The 17,967-nt window shown below is 41.9% G+C and overlaps 1 protein-coding gene across 1 annotated transcript in view; it reads right to left on the bottom strand.

Annotated features, from left to right (window-relative positions):
- The window catches only part of LOC103353563 (phosphatidylinositol transfer protein cytoplasmic 1), a 79,382-nt gene that overhangs the window by 6,912 nt on the left and 54,503 nt on the right, over positions 1-17,967 (bottom strand). Inside the window, exons 2-5 of the mRNA XM_008276606.1 lie at positions 8,175-8,323; positions 3,478-3,566; positions 1,580-1,587; positions 164-235 (exon numbers count right to left, since the gene is read on the bottom strand). Coding sequence (XP_008274828.1) covers positions 164-235; positions 1,580-1,587; positions 3,478-3,566; positions 8,175-8,323 — 318 coding nt within the window. The remainder of the gene's footprint in view (positions 1-163; positions 236-1,579; positions 1,588-3,477; positions 3,567-8,174; positions 8,324-17,967) is intronic.

Raw genomic sequence — 17,967 nt, 5'->3', positions numbered from 1 at the left:
CTATCTGACCATCCCGAGGAGCAACACAGGAGGAATCCTTCTTCCTGTGGACAGTGCATGCAATAGACAGCAGATATACAGAATAATGTTGCTGTCAGAGAGCTCCGTGACCGTCAGGAAACACTCGAACCAAAGCTCCAATCACCCACACCAGCGTACTCACGTTGTCATTGCTTCCTTTGTTGTCCTCGTACTTTGTCTCTATGTGGATGGAGAACTTGGGCAGGAATGAGCACTGTGGATGAGGACAGAAGCAACAGAAGTGAGTGCGTCTCTGTTTGCAGCTTCTCTGCTTTCTTAAAGAGTAAAAATAGAAGAATGAAGATAAAATAGCAACCAAATGAGCCCAATAGACGCATCAGAGTTGTTTTTCTGCATTTCAAAGAGTAAAAATAGACGTCGCTCTATTCTATTCTAACACTTCTTGTGATAACATAAGGTGTCTTGTCTGGAGTTACGTTTAAACTCTATTTTATGGAAAACATTTATATAAAAGTCGCCATTTCTGCGGGCTTTGTTGTAACGTCTTTTATCAGCACCAGCTGTCAGAGCCGCTGTTGGAACTTTCCGTCTCTATCTGTACGTTCGTCCCTGCTCTACAGTGCCGAACCAGCCGAGCTGTGACAGCGCAGTATTTCAGCTTCTACCTCCTTGTCAGAAATGACAAAAGAAAAAAGACAATTCTCAAGACTTTTGTGAATATTTTGCTTTTAAAAAAAAAAAAAACTTGCATGGGTGTATTTACACTGACTCATACATGAACTCAAAACGCTCCCACACATAAACGGAGACAATATCGAGCATTCTGTCGCTGTCACATAAACGTCCTCTTTCCCCTCTTATCCCCACACCCTAAAGCGGCGTGACTCATGCCGCTGACATTTCTCACTCTGCCCGGCAGAGGCCCTATATCTAAGACTAATAACATGCATGTGCGTCTTAAATGCGTCAGCTTGTTTTGCCGGAGCGTCGTGTGTTTCGAGGGTTAATCACAGGTCACGCAACCAGCTCTGCTTATTAGCAAAGACGTGCTCGCTGGCGGGTCTTCACGTATGCGGATGTTCCATCTGAGCTGTTTTGGAGACGTAGAAGACGCAGGTTTTGTCACTAACAAACCTAATTTTTTTGTGTGTGAAAGAATTCAATAACTGCCAGATAATGGGGCTACACTTCAAACAGCAGAATACTGAATAATTCAAGTCGATAAACAGACATTATTCTGGAAAGAGTGAGCCACGATTGATTTAATATGTAAATGTTTGCATTTTTTGTTTGTCATTTGACATTTGGAGCTGTCATATCTGTCAAAATAAAGACAGGCTGACTTAATTTAGAGTAAGCACACTGCAGTGATTCTGGACACAGCAACTGTTTGGTATGTTTCTGCTTAAATTGAAATAAGATTCTTGGTTTTCTTCACGGTTTGAACTCTTTGTGGCCACAGACCCAACATCATGTCATCATAAAGACACTCAAGGCGTCTTCTTTTTCTTTTACCTCATCAGTTAGTTCAAATATTTCCAAAAACTGCTTGATTGGTTGCCAAAAAAGGCGTAAAATATGCATAGAGGCTACTTACAGTGTATTCTTCAGATGGCATCGTGGGGACATCAGGTCGGAGCAGAGCAAGAACACAGCACAGTTAGTTTCAAAGAATTTCCACATTATGAAAGAAAATCTGAAGGCCACAATGTACAAAAAGAAAGACATACAGAAACTGCAGAAAATCGTGACTGTCACATATTCGATAGCTCACATCATCCCCTCCCTCAGTGGCCTTCCTTCTCAATTTGCTTTCATCACAAAACAAATTCCCTTTTATCTGTGTTTTTCATCTCGCAACGCTTCTCTTTAATGATCAGGATCATTAAAGCATCACAGGAAGATGCTCTGATACGCGGCTCTGATCGCTGCTCTCCTGATTGCCGGCTGCTTGTAAATGTTGGTGATTCACGCGGTGAAGCTGCTGCACTCGTTATAAAGTCAGCGTGGATAAAAAAAAGCATTTGCATCGTGCCAAAAAAAAAAAACTGCCGGCGACACGCGTCTGCTTTAATGTGTTTATGTGTAAATAGCATGTTCGTGTTCTCCCACATGGTGTGGAAGCTGTGACTGGCAGCGTGGTGAGTGTGTGGAGTTATCCTTGGGGCTAAATCAAGCTTCATCTCATCTTATCTGAAAAGTTTGCATTGAAGGCCTTAAAGTTTCTGCTGTTTTTTGGCTGTAAATACTCTCATCTTTTACAGTTTACATTCATACAATATCAATCAGTGTTGAAAGATCCTCCTTCCTCTCATCTACACAAACTCACAGGTCTTTCACATTTAACCGTCTGAACTCTAATTAGTTCCCGGGCATATTTTGCACCTTTACCCGCAGTGGGCTCATTTTTCCACTGCAATATAAAGTCCTGCATCTCTTCAGAAACAGCACAACCGTGTTTCCTGTGCAGTATGACACAGTTATAATGCCATATATCATAGGATGGAAGTCACATTTCTTTATTTATTTTACAAAAAAAATAAAAGAAAAAATGAAAAGAAAAACTGGAATCAACATTTTTCCAAGTTTCCACAGGTGTTCCCAACATTGTGAGGGAATGGCAACCCTCCATACTATCGATATTTAACAACTTCGATTTTTAATTTGCTTCTCTCAGCTCTGAGCAAACACAGCCTGCAAATCAGTCCAATTCAGCCAAAAAGTCACAGAACTTTTGTCACATAACTGTTGGCCACAGCTGAGTCAATAATGGCTTCACAGTTAAGCCAAGGAGCTCAGAGTTTTTATTTTATTTATTTATTTTAACAGAGTCTGGTTCGAGCAAACTGTTTATTTTGGCAATTTTTGAAATGAGACACGTAAAATCTGTGGATTCTGATCATTTTAAAATTTGGTTAAATTTCTCCACAGAACAGCACCGCACCGATGAGTAGTTCAAAGACTGTTGGAAAAGTTGAAAATCAAAGGATTTCTTCTGTTTTTGCGGTTTCTGGCGCTAATAAATGGTGCAATATTGGTGTTACATTAACAAAAAACACACACACACATTGGAGTTTAAGTAATATTTTGCTCGAAATACTATAAAAGTTGTCGTTCTTTCCACTGTCACAGCACCCAGATTAGAAATATGTGTCCATACTTATTATAAGACATAGCTAAACCTCCATATGTCCTTCAGAAATGACATATGGAGCAGCAGAAAACGAAGCAGCAGCGCTTTCAGAATTACACATTACTGGTCACACAGGGAAGAAAACGAAGCCTTTCAAAATGTGCGAGAAAATGTGAAAACCAGTTGAGAGGCTGACTTTTACAATAAAGCGCTTTATGTGGCTGCAGTTTTAAGTCATTCATGGTTTCTCCACCTGACATCCATTAGAGAGGGTCACAGGCTCTGTCTGTTACAGCGGCTAACTGAATTTGATATGATGCGAGCGGTCAGCAGCTGGACAAACACATTTGCACTGTACCCACCTGTTATGGTGTAAGGGTAGTAGTTCCAGGCTTTCTCTGTCACGTAGAAGATTTTGGGAACCACTGCTCGAGCCCAGCTGGGTAATTTACTGCAGAGAGACATCAACAGAGACTGTGAGCGTGTACCAGTGAAGGAGGGTGAAATGTCCTCCTTTATCGGAGCGAACATGGAAAACTTGTGAAAGGAAAAATGCGCTCACAGTATAAAGTGCTGTTAGATATGGGAGGATGGTGTGAAAAGAGGAAAAAGCTTTAGGGAGGATAGTCTCTTTTTAGTCACACAATAAGAGGCCAAAATTTCTTCTGCACACAATGTGGTCTCCATGACTTTAAGGATCCTACATAGACCAACAACCAGAGCACACAAATCTTAGTTTGAAATGTAATCTCTCCAGGAAATTTTTACTTTAGATCATTCCCTCTTGAAAGCTCCCCAGAACCATAACGGTTTTTCTAAATCTTGGAGTTGTAGAGGAGCTGAAGCAGTAAAGGTCAACGGTCTTATGGAGCTCAAAGATAAATCAGTGGCGGCAACGAGGGAGGAATAAGTGCTGCTCTTTCCCATAAAGTTCCACTTTATGAAACCAGTTTTTCATCATCTAAAACATTTTAAAACTACAACTTGTTAGGATGTTTTGATACTTCAAAGGCCTAAATGCAGATAATTTGAGAAGCTCTGTTAAAATTTGAATAATTCGATGTGTTCACTGTGAGGGGGAACCAGAACCGTGTTACTACGTTTACATCTTCAGCATCATTTATCAGTGAAGTTCATCGCAACACCAAACATCCTCAACTAGCCTTGAAGCTAACCCGCTAGCTACGTCACATGTCCAGTTAGCCACATGCTAGGTCTTCATGAGAAACAGTTGTTTTTATCAGTAATACAACAGTATAAATATGTCTTTAGTTTCTGTAAATGGTTAAAGAAAAGAAAAAGAAAACTGCTTAATGTTCAAACAATATTTCTCTCTGGTTTTTCATGACAATGAGGCTACTTCTGCTTCTCTTCGTCATATATAGAAAACAGAATTTCTTTTTTTGTTTGTTTATTTTTTGACAAATAGATTTATAGACAAAAAATAAACACGCTATTTTAATTAATTTGCTATTTTGGGGCATCCACAGGCCATACAAAAGCCATTTTGAGCCACTGGTATTATTTCAGCAGACCAAGGCTAATTGTTTCCCTCAGTTAGCAGTGTTTGTGCTAAGCTAACATGCTTCTAGCTTTAGCTTCAAATGTAGCATATAGATTAAAGAATCTAAAAAAAAAACAAGCAGACATTGTGACATTTTGTTTTTCTGCGATAAACATTACAATATGAAAGAATGCACGATTTTTAATTAGATTACTTAACGAGAAATGAGTTGCGTTGCTTCTTCAAGTGGCAACATAGTGAACAGAGTGCCTGTTCTTGGTCAACATCACTCTTTCATTGCTACACAACTGACGCCAAGTCTTCCTTTTCAGTGTTTCTCTCCTGTTCCTCGCTCATTTTGCTCAACTCTTTTGTGAATAAAGTTGTTTTTTTTAAACTCACATATCTAAGAACCCTCAAACCAGAGTAAATAATGTCATATCTGACACTTTTCTTGCAGAATAGTCGTGGAAAATAAGAAAGTTTTCTTTTTATATCAAGGAGAACATACATATACGACTCAATCTGCTCATCCAAATTTGGGCAAGAATGCAAATGCCCCTTTTGGCACCCCCAGCCTCTCTGCATTATCCACCATGTGTTCCTTGTTCATAGAGTTTCAAGATACTGCCAACACGTGCACCCAAGGGACTTTATGTGTAAGTATTCGCTTTGCGTTCGCTAAACTTCAACTCTAAACTAAAATAATTACAATTGAAGCTGCGTTCAGAGCTTGTGTACGTATCTGCCTCCATCTAAATCTCCTCTGATTGACAGAAAATCTTCTCGAGGACAAAAATGGCGATGCTCGCTGCGTCGTGATCGCTGTGAATAAAACCCGTGTTCGACAGTCACATTTTGGGAACGCTGGCAGGCTCCCTCTCGCTCTCTCTCTTCCCCAACAAAAGAGACTGACACTCCTCCTACACCTCCATCTGTTGATTTCTCCCATTCCCTCCTTGTTCTTTTAAAGATCTTTGCCAGTATCTGCTGCGAGAGAAAGATAGAGAGAGAACCCACGTTGCCAAGCGTGCAACCGTGATGGGCGGCTGCTTTAGTGCCAAAGCCAGTGTGTGTGATTTAAAAAAAAAAAAAGACGCCCTGGTCGAACACATTCAGGAAAACGCAACGCTTCAATCAATCGTAAACTCCACCGTCTCCTCTGCTCTTAATGAAAGTTTGCAACAGAACAATCATGGCAAACAGTAGCAGCCTGGATGGGATCAGGCCCAACAGTGGAGCGCTGTACGAGGCAGACTGCGCGAGCTAATGAGGTGGGTGAGGCGTCGCAGAGCAGCTCCAGATTGACTCTCCTGCTGGTGAATCAAAGCTAAACGCTGAGTCGCCGCGCAGCCAGATGGACGGCCAGTTGAACGGAGCAGAACAGTATGATGGAGCTGTGTATCGATTCCACACACCGTCGTCTTCATCTCACGTTGCCTGACGGAATGTCTCGACCTCAGAGCAACCAGGAATCCCTCGCGGCTTGGTGGTTTTGTGATCTTTATCTGCGGATGGCAGCTTTTTCCTGTTTCTTCGATGATAGTGTTTCCTTTCTTTAAATCAGGAATGACGTGTTGGATGTGTGTGTCAGGGTTAAGTCTGGAGCTTAACGAATCCCTGTTTCACTTTTTGGCACAAAAAAAGTCATGTGAGTGGTACTTGTGCATTTCTACATTTTATCCCAAGAAATTATCAGCTGATCTGGAAACGTCAGCACTTGCGTTGGTTTGTCTAAACCAGTGGTTCTCAAACTGGGGGTCAGGACCCAAGATAATTTCAGGGGGTCATCAGATCATTGTGGGGAATAAAAATCTAAATAAAGCCTACATTTATCAAATAAATTTGTATTAGGGCTGTCAAAATTAAAAGTGTATACTTCTTCCCCCTTCACTTATATATTATATTATATTATGATTTGATTATGTGATATTATTGTTCTTTTTTGCTCTTTTTAAAATGATTTTCTTTTGTTTTCATTTTTTTCCCCCTTTCATTTGTTTGAAATAAATTCAATTCATTCATTCATTTAAAAGAAAATTAATGTAAAGAGATTAATCTGTGGAATTAACACATTCATTTTTACGCATTAATGCATGAACAACAAAGTTATTACTCATGCCGTATTAAAAACTCAAACTGGGGGGTCACAAACACAAACTTATGTTATCTTGGGGGTCGTGGCTCAGAAAGATTGAGAACCACTGATGTAAACTACAGAGAGTTTGCATGGTTGGATTGTTTAACAGTATTTTTTTGTGTCTCTTTCTTCATTCCTTTCCTTCTCAGTGGCCTGCCCTCAGTACAATTCCTCCTCTGTAATGAGAGCTTAAGCAAGCTGCTGAAATCTTACAAAACATGTATTGTGAAACTAATAAACTAATCTCAAGAGAGCAAATGTGCTCGCTTAGATTTTGGCCATAGTTCACATAATTAAAGCTGAAAACACTAAAAAGCACTCATATATAGTAGGTGCATGGATTGTTTTTTTTAGTTTTTTTTGATTTGGTGTGCAAAGACAGCAGCCCCCAGCCTTATCAACACAACATTTTAATTTGTTTACTCCATGATTCCTTTACGGTCTAAACAGAGCCTCAAGTAACAGCTTTCTTTTAAAAGAATTTGTCACTAACATTTATATTCTTACTGTTTCGGCTCAAAATGGAGCAAACTGAACGAAGACACCCTGAATGGAAATCCAACTTATCTCTGTGCCTTTGCCTTCTCGGTCTTCTCCTCTGCAGAGCCGAGCCGCGCTGACTCAGCACAACGAGCTCCCCGGCGTGGCGAGCGCTGACACAGGTATTTGTGCTCAGACAAACGGCTCGCAGCATCTCTGCCTCCTTGCATTTTCTCACACACTCGCCCTTATTTTGCCTCCTTCCGTCCCGCTGTCACTTTCTTTCCCTCTTTTATTTGTCACCAGCCGTCTCTCTGTTTGATTCATGTTCAGTCCGCTCGAACGCGCGTGAACGAACAAAGTCCGCAAAGAGGCTAATGGGATGCAGCGAGATGCATCGGCGCGGGGTGATAAATGAAGCTGCGACGGATAAGTAACCCAGCATGAACCTTCGCAACCTTATCAAACTGCGATGGGCAGGTACGCTTTGTGCTCGAGGATCATTCGAGTTTGGGAAGAATCACGTCTAAAGATTAAAAATTTGACTTGATTTGTTCTTTGAGTGAATGAACTTCAGAACAGGACGTGAAGTCTCAGGCGGCCAGCAAACTTTTAAGACAATGGGCCAATGAGACATTTGGTTCATTTGGGTTTTTTGGTAGCTTCTGTGGTGTTTCAATTCTGTGCTGGCCAGAGATTTATATCAGTAGTTTTTGGTGCCATTTATTCTGAAGTTAAAAGTTTCTGTCCCCCTTTTATTTTTTAACTTTTCAATCATGCTGTTGTCTCCACTTCCTACGTCTTTCTTCTGAAAATATGTCCTGTGAGTAAGACGACTCTCCCCAACAAACACATCACATGGAAAAATGTTCAGGACACTTCATGAATTCCTCACACGTCGCTAATTAAACTATCAGAGAGCACGTTCCACCGACCTGTTGAGGTAGACTCGTTTCTCTGTGAACTGTCCTTGGCCGTGCGCCGGGTCTTCATACGGCTCGTTCTGGACGACCTCCACGCCTTCGCCTCGATCGCTCTGCTCATGGCTGTGTTTACTGATCATGTACAGCTGCCCAATCCGGTACTGGAGGACAAAAAGAAACCACACACACAGAGGATAAGTTCAATGTGACAGATAGACTTGAGATCCTGGTACATAGCGTAACAGGTCGGGACAAACTGTATTCAAAGACAGACAGATGCGGCCGAAATGCTCAAATGTCAAGGGTTAATTTTAGAGAGAAAAAAAAAAGCTCATTGCAAGTTATTCTGGTAGATTAATTGTAGCAGCTGGACTTGCTTGAGTTCCTTGATGACGTTTCACCTCTCACCCAAGAGGCTTCATCAGTTCTGACTGACTAGATGGGAGTTCCAGATACTTATATCCTAAAGGAGCCATTAACACCTGAGTTTGGGGGTTTGTTGCTCCTCCCCCTCGTTATGTGGGTCGTTAGCGCTCCCCCTGCCACAAAGGGGTTCATTAGGGTCTTTTGTGGCTAGGTGTGGATGTGGTTTCATCTTCCTGGGGGGAGATCTTAGGATTGTAAACAGGTGAGAGATGATGCCTCAGACCTCCACCTCTGTTGAGGGATGGTCTCTACAGTTTGACACAGATGGCTTCTTTCACTCCTCTCTCAAACCATCTGTCCACCCTGGCCAAAATCTGTACATTATCGTCTTCAACAGAGTGTCCTTTGTCCTTGAGATGCAGGTGGACTGCTGAGTCCTGGCTCTTCTGTGCTGAGCCATGCGCTTGTGGAGCGGCTGTTCATTGCTGTCCAGAGCTTTTAAAGTTGTCACAGACTCTGGTACAGAGTCTGAGCCTGCATCAGATCTCACAAGATCCCACTTGACTGTTCCACTGGTCTGTTGTTTTGAGTCTGGAATAAAAATTTATTTGTGGCTTTTAGAATTCATAAGAACCATATGTGATTTGAAAAATACATTCAAACACATATTGAAGTGCAAAAAAAACATATTTGTTTTTCTACGTTGCACCTTCATCCGCTCTTTTTTTTTTTTTTCCTCACACCAAAACTGCTAACTTCTGTTATTGAGCACAGGCTGGGAAATAAAAAGCACAACAAAATGGTTTCATTGGTAAAAGCAAAAAAGTGAAGTATAGCTCTTACTTTTTGGATTCATGTATTCAACTTTTATTTACACAGGGTAGCGCAGGGAGAGCACTTCGCTGAAAGGCACAGGTCGATAAACGCAAAGAGATTTTTTAAAAAAGCAGAAAACATGCAACACTGCAAATGAAAGGCAATGTTTGTTTTTTTTAATGCATTAAAAGTGGAGTATGTGTCTCGAATCCATTATACTTTTGATGAAATTCAGTGAATGTCTCTTCACGGTTCGCTGGCTATCCATTCTGTGACAAAAAAACAAAAAAAATACAAAAACAGGCTCTGCACTGTAAATGAAATACAAACAGAGCAGCTCCGACTGATTCAGATAACACTATTCCAGCAAGTCCTGTGCACAAGACAAGAGGGAAGGTAAGGGGTGTAGTAGTGAGACGGATGCTAAATCTGACCGCCGGTTAAATATCAACAATCTCCGTCTTGAATCGCAACCGTGAAACACAATGATATGTGCCGCTTTGAAACCATTAAACACAATCTAAACCAAACAATACAGGGTAAACGGTGACTCATTTATAACACCATTACAGATAAATACTCCATAAAAAGGTTAAAAACACACACACACACACACACAAATGTTTTAGTGACTTTTACCATGATTACTTTGTCTGATTACGCTGGAGTCACCAATAATTCTTCATTTATTGCATCTGTGTTGGCAATTCTACTTCATTTTTCACTGAGAAAAAAGGTCAGAAAACAAACTAAAGTCGCGGCAACTTCTTCAGCAATAACGCATCTTCGATGAAAGGTCAGACTCGCAGTTTGTTTGTGACAAAGCCACTCGTTTTTAATGAGCGAGACTCTGCGACATCGGACCATGTTCCGTTAATTAAATCCTGTGACCGTGCGGCGAGTTCTCCAAACTCACTCAATGAAGTATTACTTGACTGATTAAAGCCAGCGCCTTTGTCTGCTTTTGATCTACAATCTTCATTTTCTAAATCTTCTGTTTGTGACAGAAAACCAGGAAAGGAGAAAGAAAGATATGGAAATAGCGGAGCGATTTCAAACAGCGAGAGACTGAGGAGCATCAAAAGAAAGGCAAGTTTAGGAGCTTTAATGATAAGGAGGGGCTGAAATGAAATGAGACGGAGAAAAAAAAAGATGAGTTTTTTGACAACAGATTATGAGTAAGAGATTGAGACGATGAGGAAAAAGATGGTGTGACGATGACCGCCTTGTAATCCTTTCACGAGGCTGCTTTCCACTTCCTGTTCATGTGCTTTCTCTACCCACACGGTTTGACACGAAACCTCCGAAGAAGTGAGCGCTGGGTCCTGGTAATAAAGGGGTAACTACATTCACCCAGATTCAACAATCTTCTCTCCCTGACCTTTACCTGTCACAACTGTCGAAGGAGCTGTCAGGGGGGGAAAATGCGAGGTGCTCACCCAAAATAGCTCTCAAGCGGGCTCTCGAAATGGTGTCAGCACCTCGATGCTTCTGCTGCGAATCTCTGATGCGTACACCTGTTTTGCGGGCTCGCGATAAAATAAATGAAACAATTATGTAAAAACCTCAGAGTCATTAATCCGAGCCGAGCGGAAGGATGCAAAAAAACCAAGCGGTAGATCATATCGGGAGGGATTTGCATAGTTTGGCCATCCACAGCTTCCAGAAAGCCAATTTTTAACCAGAAGCAGAATTCAATTGAACAGAATAAAAATCCAAAATAGAGAAACTGCAAACATGTTATTTACAGTCCAACATGTACTACGTGATACACGCAGTATGTTTGCAAATATACATCCATGACATTTGCTTGATTAACTAATAGTCTGATTAGAAAAACACATTTTCTGTGATCTTTTAATTCCCTGAAGTCTTAATGCTGAGGTGTTGCTATGCTCAACAGTGCTTTGAGTGGCCGATTCTGCCTCAGGGACAAGAGTGTAATCATCTGAAAAATAGACACTCACCAGATTAAAGAGGCTTTAACATACAGTAGGCCACGGGTGATGAATTAGGAACTCTTTTGATTAATTCTGATTAAGTATGGCGCAGGAGGACCAAAAAAAAAAAAAAAAAAATCACCCCTTTTGCATTTTACACGCCTCGTGCGTCTGACTTACTTCCTCTGTTGATTGATGTCTAGTCGCTGTAATGAAAGGAAGCCGGCTGGAGATCACAGTTTTGTTGGAATTTATAATAGCAGTAAATCATGTAGGTTCAAACCTGGTTCAGGTAGTCGCTGGGAATGCTTTTCTAAAAATATCTCCGTTTTGCAGGGTTGTGTGTCATGCAGACGTGGCGCTCACGTGTGTGTACGCACGCCTGAAATGTGCACACAGGCGCACTATTTTTGTACGTTTACTCTCTCGTGACACAGCAACCGCTCCTCTGTACATTAAAATCTCTAAGCAGCAGTCGTTGCATGAAACAGCTCGTTAAACCCCATAAAACGTGCTTCCTTTGCGCGCATCGCTCGGCTGCATCACCAGACTTCTTCGTCATTATACACACACCATCTATGCATCAAAGGTCACAAACGCACCTCGGCTCTGTGGCGGCCAAGTTTCAGAGTGAAGCTTTGAAAGGGCAGCAGCGCAATGACTCACTTCCTCTGTATCTGTTCGCTCCAAGGTCCCCCACTCTCTAAACAATATGCGCAGGATTCCTGTGCCAGAAAAGAAATGCTCTTAAAGAGGAACGTGCACAAAAGAACTTAAAATGGCTGACAAAACACTACATTCCCAGACTGGAGAGCCAGACGCAGGTTAAGATCAGTGACAAGGAGTTATGGAGGCGTTCAGCCGACCTCGACCACAGAGAGACATGAATGAAAATGTTTTCTCTTTTTTTGGCATTATTTCACTCCTTGTAAGTTTTGCAGGCGCCTACTGTTGAAAGATTAAAAGCATTGCCTCCTTCTACATGCCTTGGATTATAGCAAGCTGAGTCGCTTTGGATTCCATTTCTATCATCATCATCATCTTGGCGGCCTCAGTCGAGCTTCACGTCTTTGGTTCCAATCCATCCTGTTGGTCATGCATGCGGAGAGCTCGGCTGAGGTGGTCACACCAGTATCCCCCTTTAGGGTGCCCAGGAAGGTGGTGGCAGGTCTTCCCGGCTTCTGCCAGCTTTGGAATGGCTCCCAAAGAACGAGCTGGCTGGCAGGAAGCTCCCTATGGTGGCAACAATGGCCGGCAATGCCAAGTCTCCTCCAGGCGATACGATCTGTGATGTGTGGCAGGTCATCATAGAGTGTGATGATTGTCCCACCAGCTGATGTCTTGAACAGCCCGGAGCATCCTGGTATACCATCAAGAGACTTCTCCAGCGATGTATTGAGGGACCAGCATTCGCTACCGTACAGGAGAATGGACTTGACTGTCGCCCAGAAGAATCTGATCTTGGGCTCTCTTGAGAGGCTTGATCACCACACCATCGCCTTGCGCACCCTGATATCCTGGTTTGTGCTGTTTACCCGAGAGCCTAGATACTTAAAGTTGTCCACCGTCTTAAGAGGCATACCATTTATTGATTGCAGCGCGGTCAGTGGCAAATTTACAGAGATCACCTCCATTTGTATGATTTTGAAGTATCCGCTCTAGAGAATCATCAAAAAAAACTAATTAAATACTGCAGATAATAATCCTTTAAGCCACAAGCTATTTAGCAAAAGTTCCACCCTGAAAAAGCGCCAAAGGGGCTCACTGACCGAGACAAAAGGGCCAACGAGAATTGTCGATAAATGAAGTAAAAGTTCATGATTAGATGAATTTAGTTAAGATGGAAACAAACATGTTTGTGTCGGCACCTCTACACACAACTAAAACTCCTTTACAGAAATACAAAAGCAACAATTCTTGTTTAAGATGGAGTTACATGTCAAATAACAGCCACACTAATTTCCATAATACTCTTATCACATCGCAAGCAACCAGCAAAACCACAAACTGCTGGGTGGATGTGTCAATCGTTGTTCATCAAGTAATAGTCCATCTTCACTACAAACTCTTGATTCACTTAGATATTATTTATTAGTTCATAAAGCCGATATTGTGAAACTGTGGCCTATTTACACATCCAGTAAATACGTAATTAGCATTTATTCATTCATGAAGGTTAAGTCCGACAATTACTCTCCTTTTAGCTCCGTTTGTGGTCCAGCAACTCCCGAGGGAAACACACGGCTCTTAACCTGCTAAATGCTTCAAAATGTTCACTTAACGTTACTCTGCCGTTTGCCATTCGGTCCTTGGCGACAAGCGAAAGCGTCACTTTCCCTGCAAACAGCGAAGAAAAACCAAAACAATGGAGCTGGAGGATGCGTTGAGAGTCCGATGATTCATCTCCGTTGGCTCATTCATCACCACAAGCACCTCATTTTCTTACACAAGCAGTCATGCCATCCATTGTTAATATGATATTAATAAATTATTAATGATAGTCGTTTTAACAGCAGCAGTGGAGGAGCAGAGGCAGCCACTAAAAAGTTCAGCGGCAGTTCAGCGAGTGCAGGGCTGTCATGTTGAGAGATTACGAAATGCATCAGGCAAAAGGACTTTTTTGACACTTACAGCGCACCGCAAGGACGGTTTGAGTGTCGGCAGGGTTAGACCGGAAACTCTAAACACACACTCGCTTTGTAGAGCAAAGCCAGTGTTGTAATCCTGAAGAAGAAGACCAGTCCTCATGTGCCGTCTGATACTCATACAGCATCAGTCCCGTTTAATTATCCGTATAGATGAGAGTCTATCTGTAATGTGTCAGACAGTTTGGAGTCAGTCACAATAAAACAATTATGAAAAATGCCAAACTTTTCAGTACAAATGAATCCAAACATGTTGTGGCTGTATTAGCAAAGGTTATGTAATTCAGTGTTCAAAAATAGAAAAAGGAAAAAAAAGGGCCTCGTTTCTGTGTTAATTTATTAATGCAGCATGTTGCCAAAGCTGAATGATCTTAAGTTATTAATTGAAATTCTTACATCACCCCTCTTATCTCTTACCAAGGATGCAGTCACATCCAGAACAAATTGCATAACGTGGTCTTTTTGCATCATGTCAATTCCCTTAAACTGCACCAACCTCCATTAATAAAAGTTCACCTTTTCATTGAAGTCTCGAAAGCAAAGTCAGTGTTTCTAAAAACAGCTCCAGGCTGTGGGGAGACTGAGCCAGCCAGGTTAGAAGCTACTGTAAATAATGCAGATGCACTCCATCGCTCTTCTTCATGCCACATACGAAACGGGGGGGAGGTGAGTGAAAGACACCGAGGCAGCAGAGGACGAACTGAGGGGAGATTTTGCGAGTCCTTCGCGAGGACAAAGTTACGGAAAATGAGAGTGAGGCACAGACAGACAGAGATAAAGGCTCGGGACACGGGGTTACAGAGGCAGTAAAGAGTGACATCAGCCTAATTCAATGTTCGTTTAGACAAGCGGTGTCCTTATCCATTTATTTCATCATCGATGAGATGCAGTGGCCATCATATTCTAAAAATATCAAGGACTTGCATGCATTACCTCTTCATCTTAAGAGGGCCAGTGCGATGATATGAAATGTTAGAGGACACCATGACTGTCCTCTACCGCCAACAGGTGAAAACCCAATGCTCCCTGCAAGGGAAGGGCTGCACAGGAACAAATAAAAACTTGTACTGACTGCTTGAACAGCCCTGTTATTTTCTTCCATTGAAGCAAAACAGGCAATCACTTGAGCGAAAGCTGCAGCACTTGAAGTACTACTCACTCTGTCTCTTGTCTGGAATCTTCACAGCGTGATCAATCATTTAGTTATGTGGCGCAGCCGGCACAAAGAGGCCGGTACTTGGCTCGCCTTTATTCGATTTGTCTGATGACAAGGCACTCTGGTTTGTTGTTGCTCATTAATCAATGCCAATAAAGTAGAATGTGTTGTCATCATCGCCCATTTACAGGGTTCTGGTCGGGGTCAGTGAAACCAAAAATCCACAAATTGAGACGGCTGCATTCTCACGGATGTGATATAAACTCACTAAGGCAAGGGTGTCCAATCCTGGTCCTCGAGGGCCACAATCCTGCAAGTTTTAGATGTGTCCCTCTTCCAACACACCTGATTCACATGATCAGGATCATAATCAGGCTTCTGCAGAGCTTGATGATGAGCTGATCATTTGAATCAGGTGTTTTGGAAGAAGGAAACATCTAAAACATGCAGGATTGTGGCCCTCGAGGACCAGGATTGGACACCCCTGCACTAAGGCGTCCTGCTGGGGGGTCTTTACCTGCAACTTACCCCTCAACTCAATGCTGTTCACACATTTAACCCTATTCAGGACTTTCATGCTGCCATATGTAGAAGGTCTTTCGGGGTCCATTAGACCCCAAGAAAGAATATGTGCACAATATTTGTTGGTATTCATTATAGACTTTTATACTATGTGAAATTAATTTTCCGGTAAGTTGACGTTGATGTCCCTCTTTTTATATTTAAAAAAACAATCTTGAAAAGTAAAAAAGAACAGTACCTGTCACCTAAACCAAATGGCCTAGGGTCCACAAGACCCCAAAAGTCCTGAATAGGGTTAAGAAAAAATAACACATAATACAGTGTAAGCTGCTGATTATAGGATCTTAGTTCACTTGATTTACTCGTCTGTGAAGATTCTCAGTCATCCAGGTCATGGTTATTCTGGTAGAACAATCGTACCAACTGGACTTGCTTGAGTTCCTTGAAGACGTTTCACCTCTCATCCAAGAGGCTTCATCAGTTCTGACCGACTAGTCGGGAATTCCAGATACTTATATCCTTAAGGAGCCATTAACACCTGAGTTTCGGTTTCACCAAACTCAGTCGCTACGATTAATCTACCACAACTAGATTTACTTGTGCAAGAGTGGATCGGTGTTCAATAAACTCTAGGCAAACGCATTGTGAACTGCTAGTTTCAGTGTGCTGAATGCCACCTGCTCATGAAGAAGAGCAAGGTCTTGACATTTGATAGTTGGCGTAATCTTGGCATAAAGGGTGAAGTGTTCTTCGCTGTTTATGAGGAAGAATAATTTTGCTCACCAAATGTCATACAAGATCCGCATGAAGATCCTGTTGCAGCTGTCAAAGAGAGTTACCTCGCTAGTCTGACTCACTGAATGTAGACTATGGGTATAAGCCTACCACTGGACTCAAATTTCATACAGCACTCTACCTTCTTTCCGCAACAACCACCTGCGAGCTGGCAACCTGAATACTAAAAGTTTTGATAAAGATTCAGAGCATGCAATAAGACAGTCCTGCGTGGTGCGATCAGTGAATGGTTGTAAACATCTACAGAGAATATTTGCTGTCTGTGTTTCCCACGTTTCATTTTGCATGCATGTTCCATAAAAACAAGTCCCCCCCCCAACATTATTTCACACCTTCCCTGTATCCTAGGCTTGGTGCTGCCCAAGACAATTGTGACTGGTTTACAGAAATACAAACATAGCCAGGTTTTATTTTCTCCCCCTTTAGCAGAAGGATAACAAGCACAGCCAGACCAACCTCCCTGCTGACATGCTGGGAAAAAACAGGCTTTGTGGTACCTCACTGCACGAGTAAATTGGAAAGCTACAACGACAGTACGGCAAGCAGAATGTTCATTTTAAAGGGAGTTCTTTTAAGTTTCCTTGTTTTAATTGTAGTTTACAATCATTTTCTCATTGTGAAGACAGAAGGAGACCATCTGTACTGGATCCTTGACACTTGCATGCAGCCAATTTCTGCTTAACCTCCCCCTCGGATTACTGAAGAAAGAAATGATTTCAAAATACACTATATGCACAGTAAAACGTGACGACAACAAAAATGCCTGGATGGGACATAATTTAACAAAGTAATAAACCTAGCGGGAAGATTTGAATCATTACAAATTAGAAATTTTATGGAACACTTATTTACATTCGGCGTGTCTTGGACAGAAAACCAGAACCACACATTGCAATCAGTTACAGCTTATTTAAATTATGCATACTTCAATCATTTTTTTTTCAATCCAATTCACTTTTATCCCATTAATTTCTTCTCACCTAGTGTTTTAATGTAATGACACAGGCCGTGCCCAATCTGAAAACTCAAATAGTTCCATTCATTAACCTTACAAAGGGGTGTACTACGCCTCCTTTCCAAGGGCTTTAGAAGGTGTAGACTAGCTGTCAGACACCCAAGCATATGGCTGCACCGGTGATATGAATAAACAACATAGCTGTGTTAAGCTGTATTGATCGATATGTGGTCTATCTGGCCTCCCTCTGCATTTCCGTGCAGTCAATAATGCAACGGCACAGTCATCAAGAAAGTGGAGTGGAGGAGGAGGAGGAGAAGGAAGAGAGGGGTTGGGATCCTTGTATAGGCTGTAAAGCAAAAGCAGAGAAGAAGAAAAGGCAAGGAAATAAAAGTAGAAAAGAGGAGGGCAACAGAGAGTATAAAAAAAAAAAAGGGAGGGAAGGAGTTTTGATTAGGAGGCTGCACGTCGCTGTATGTCATCGTGTTTCCAGGCCTCTGCATGCAGACGAATGAGAGCAATAAACCAAGACAGGCAAGAACAGATGGAGGAAAGACTAGAATCATTTGCGTCCATTGAAAGATGATGTTCCTCGTTATGCTGTGCGTAC

Source organism: Stegastes partitus, unplaced genomic scaffold (assembly GCF_000690725.1).
Source record: "Stegastes partitus isolate 25-593 unplaced genomic scaffold, Stegastes_partitus-1.0.2 Scaffold77, whole genome shotgun sequence".
In the NCBI taxonomy this organism is placed as follows: domain Eukaryota; kingdom Metazoa; phylum Chordata; class Actinopteri; family Pomacentridae; genus Stegastes; species Stegastes partitus.
Note: the sequence above shows the minus strand (reverse complement) of the source record. Positions and strands in the feature narration are given on the sequence as shown.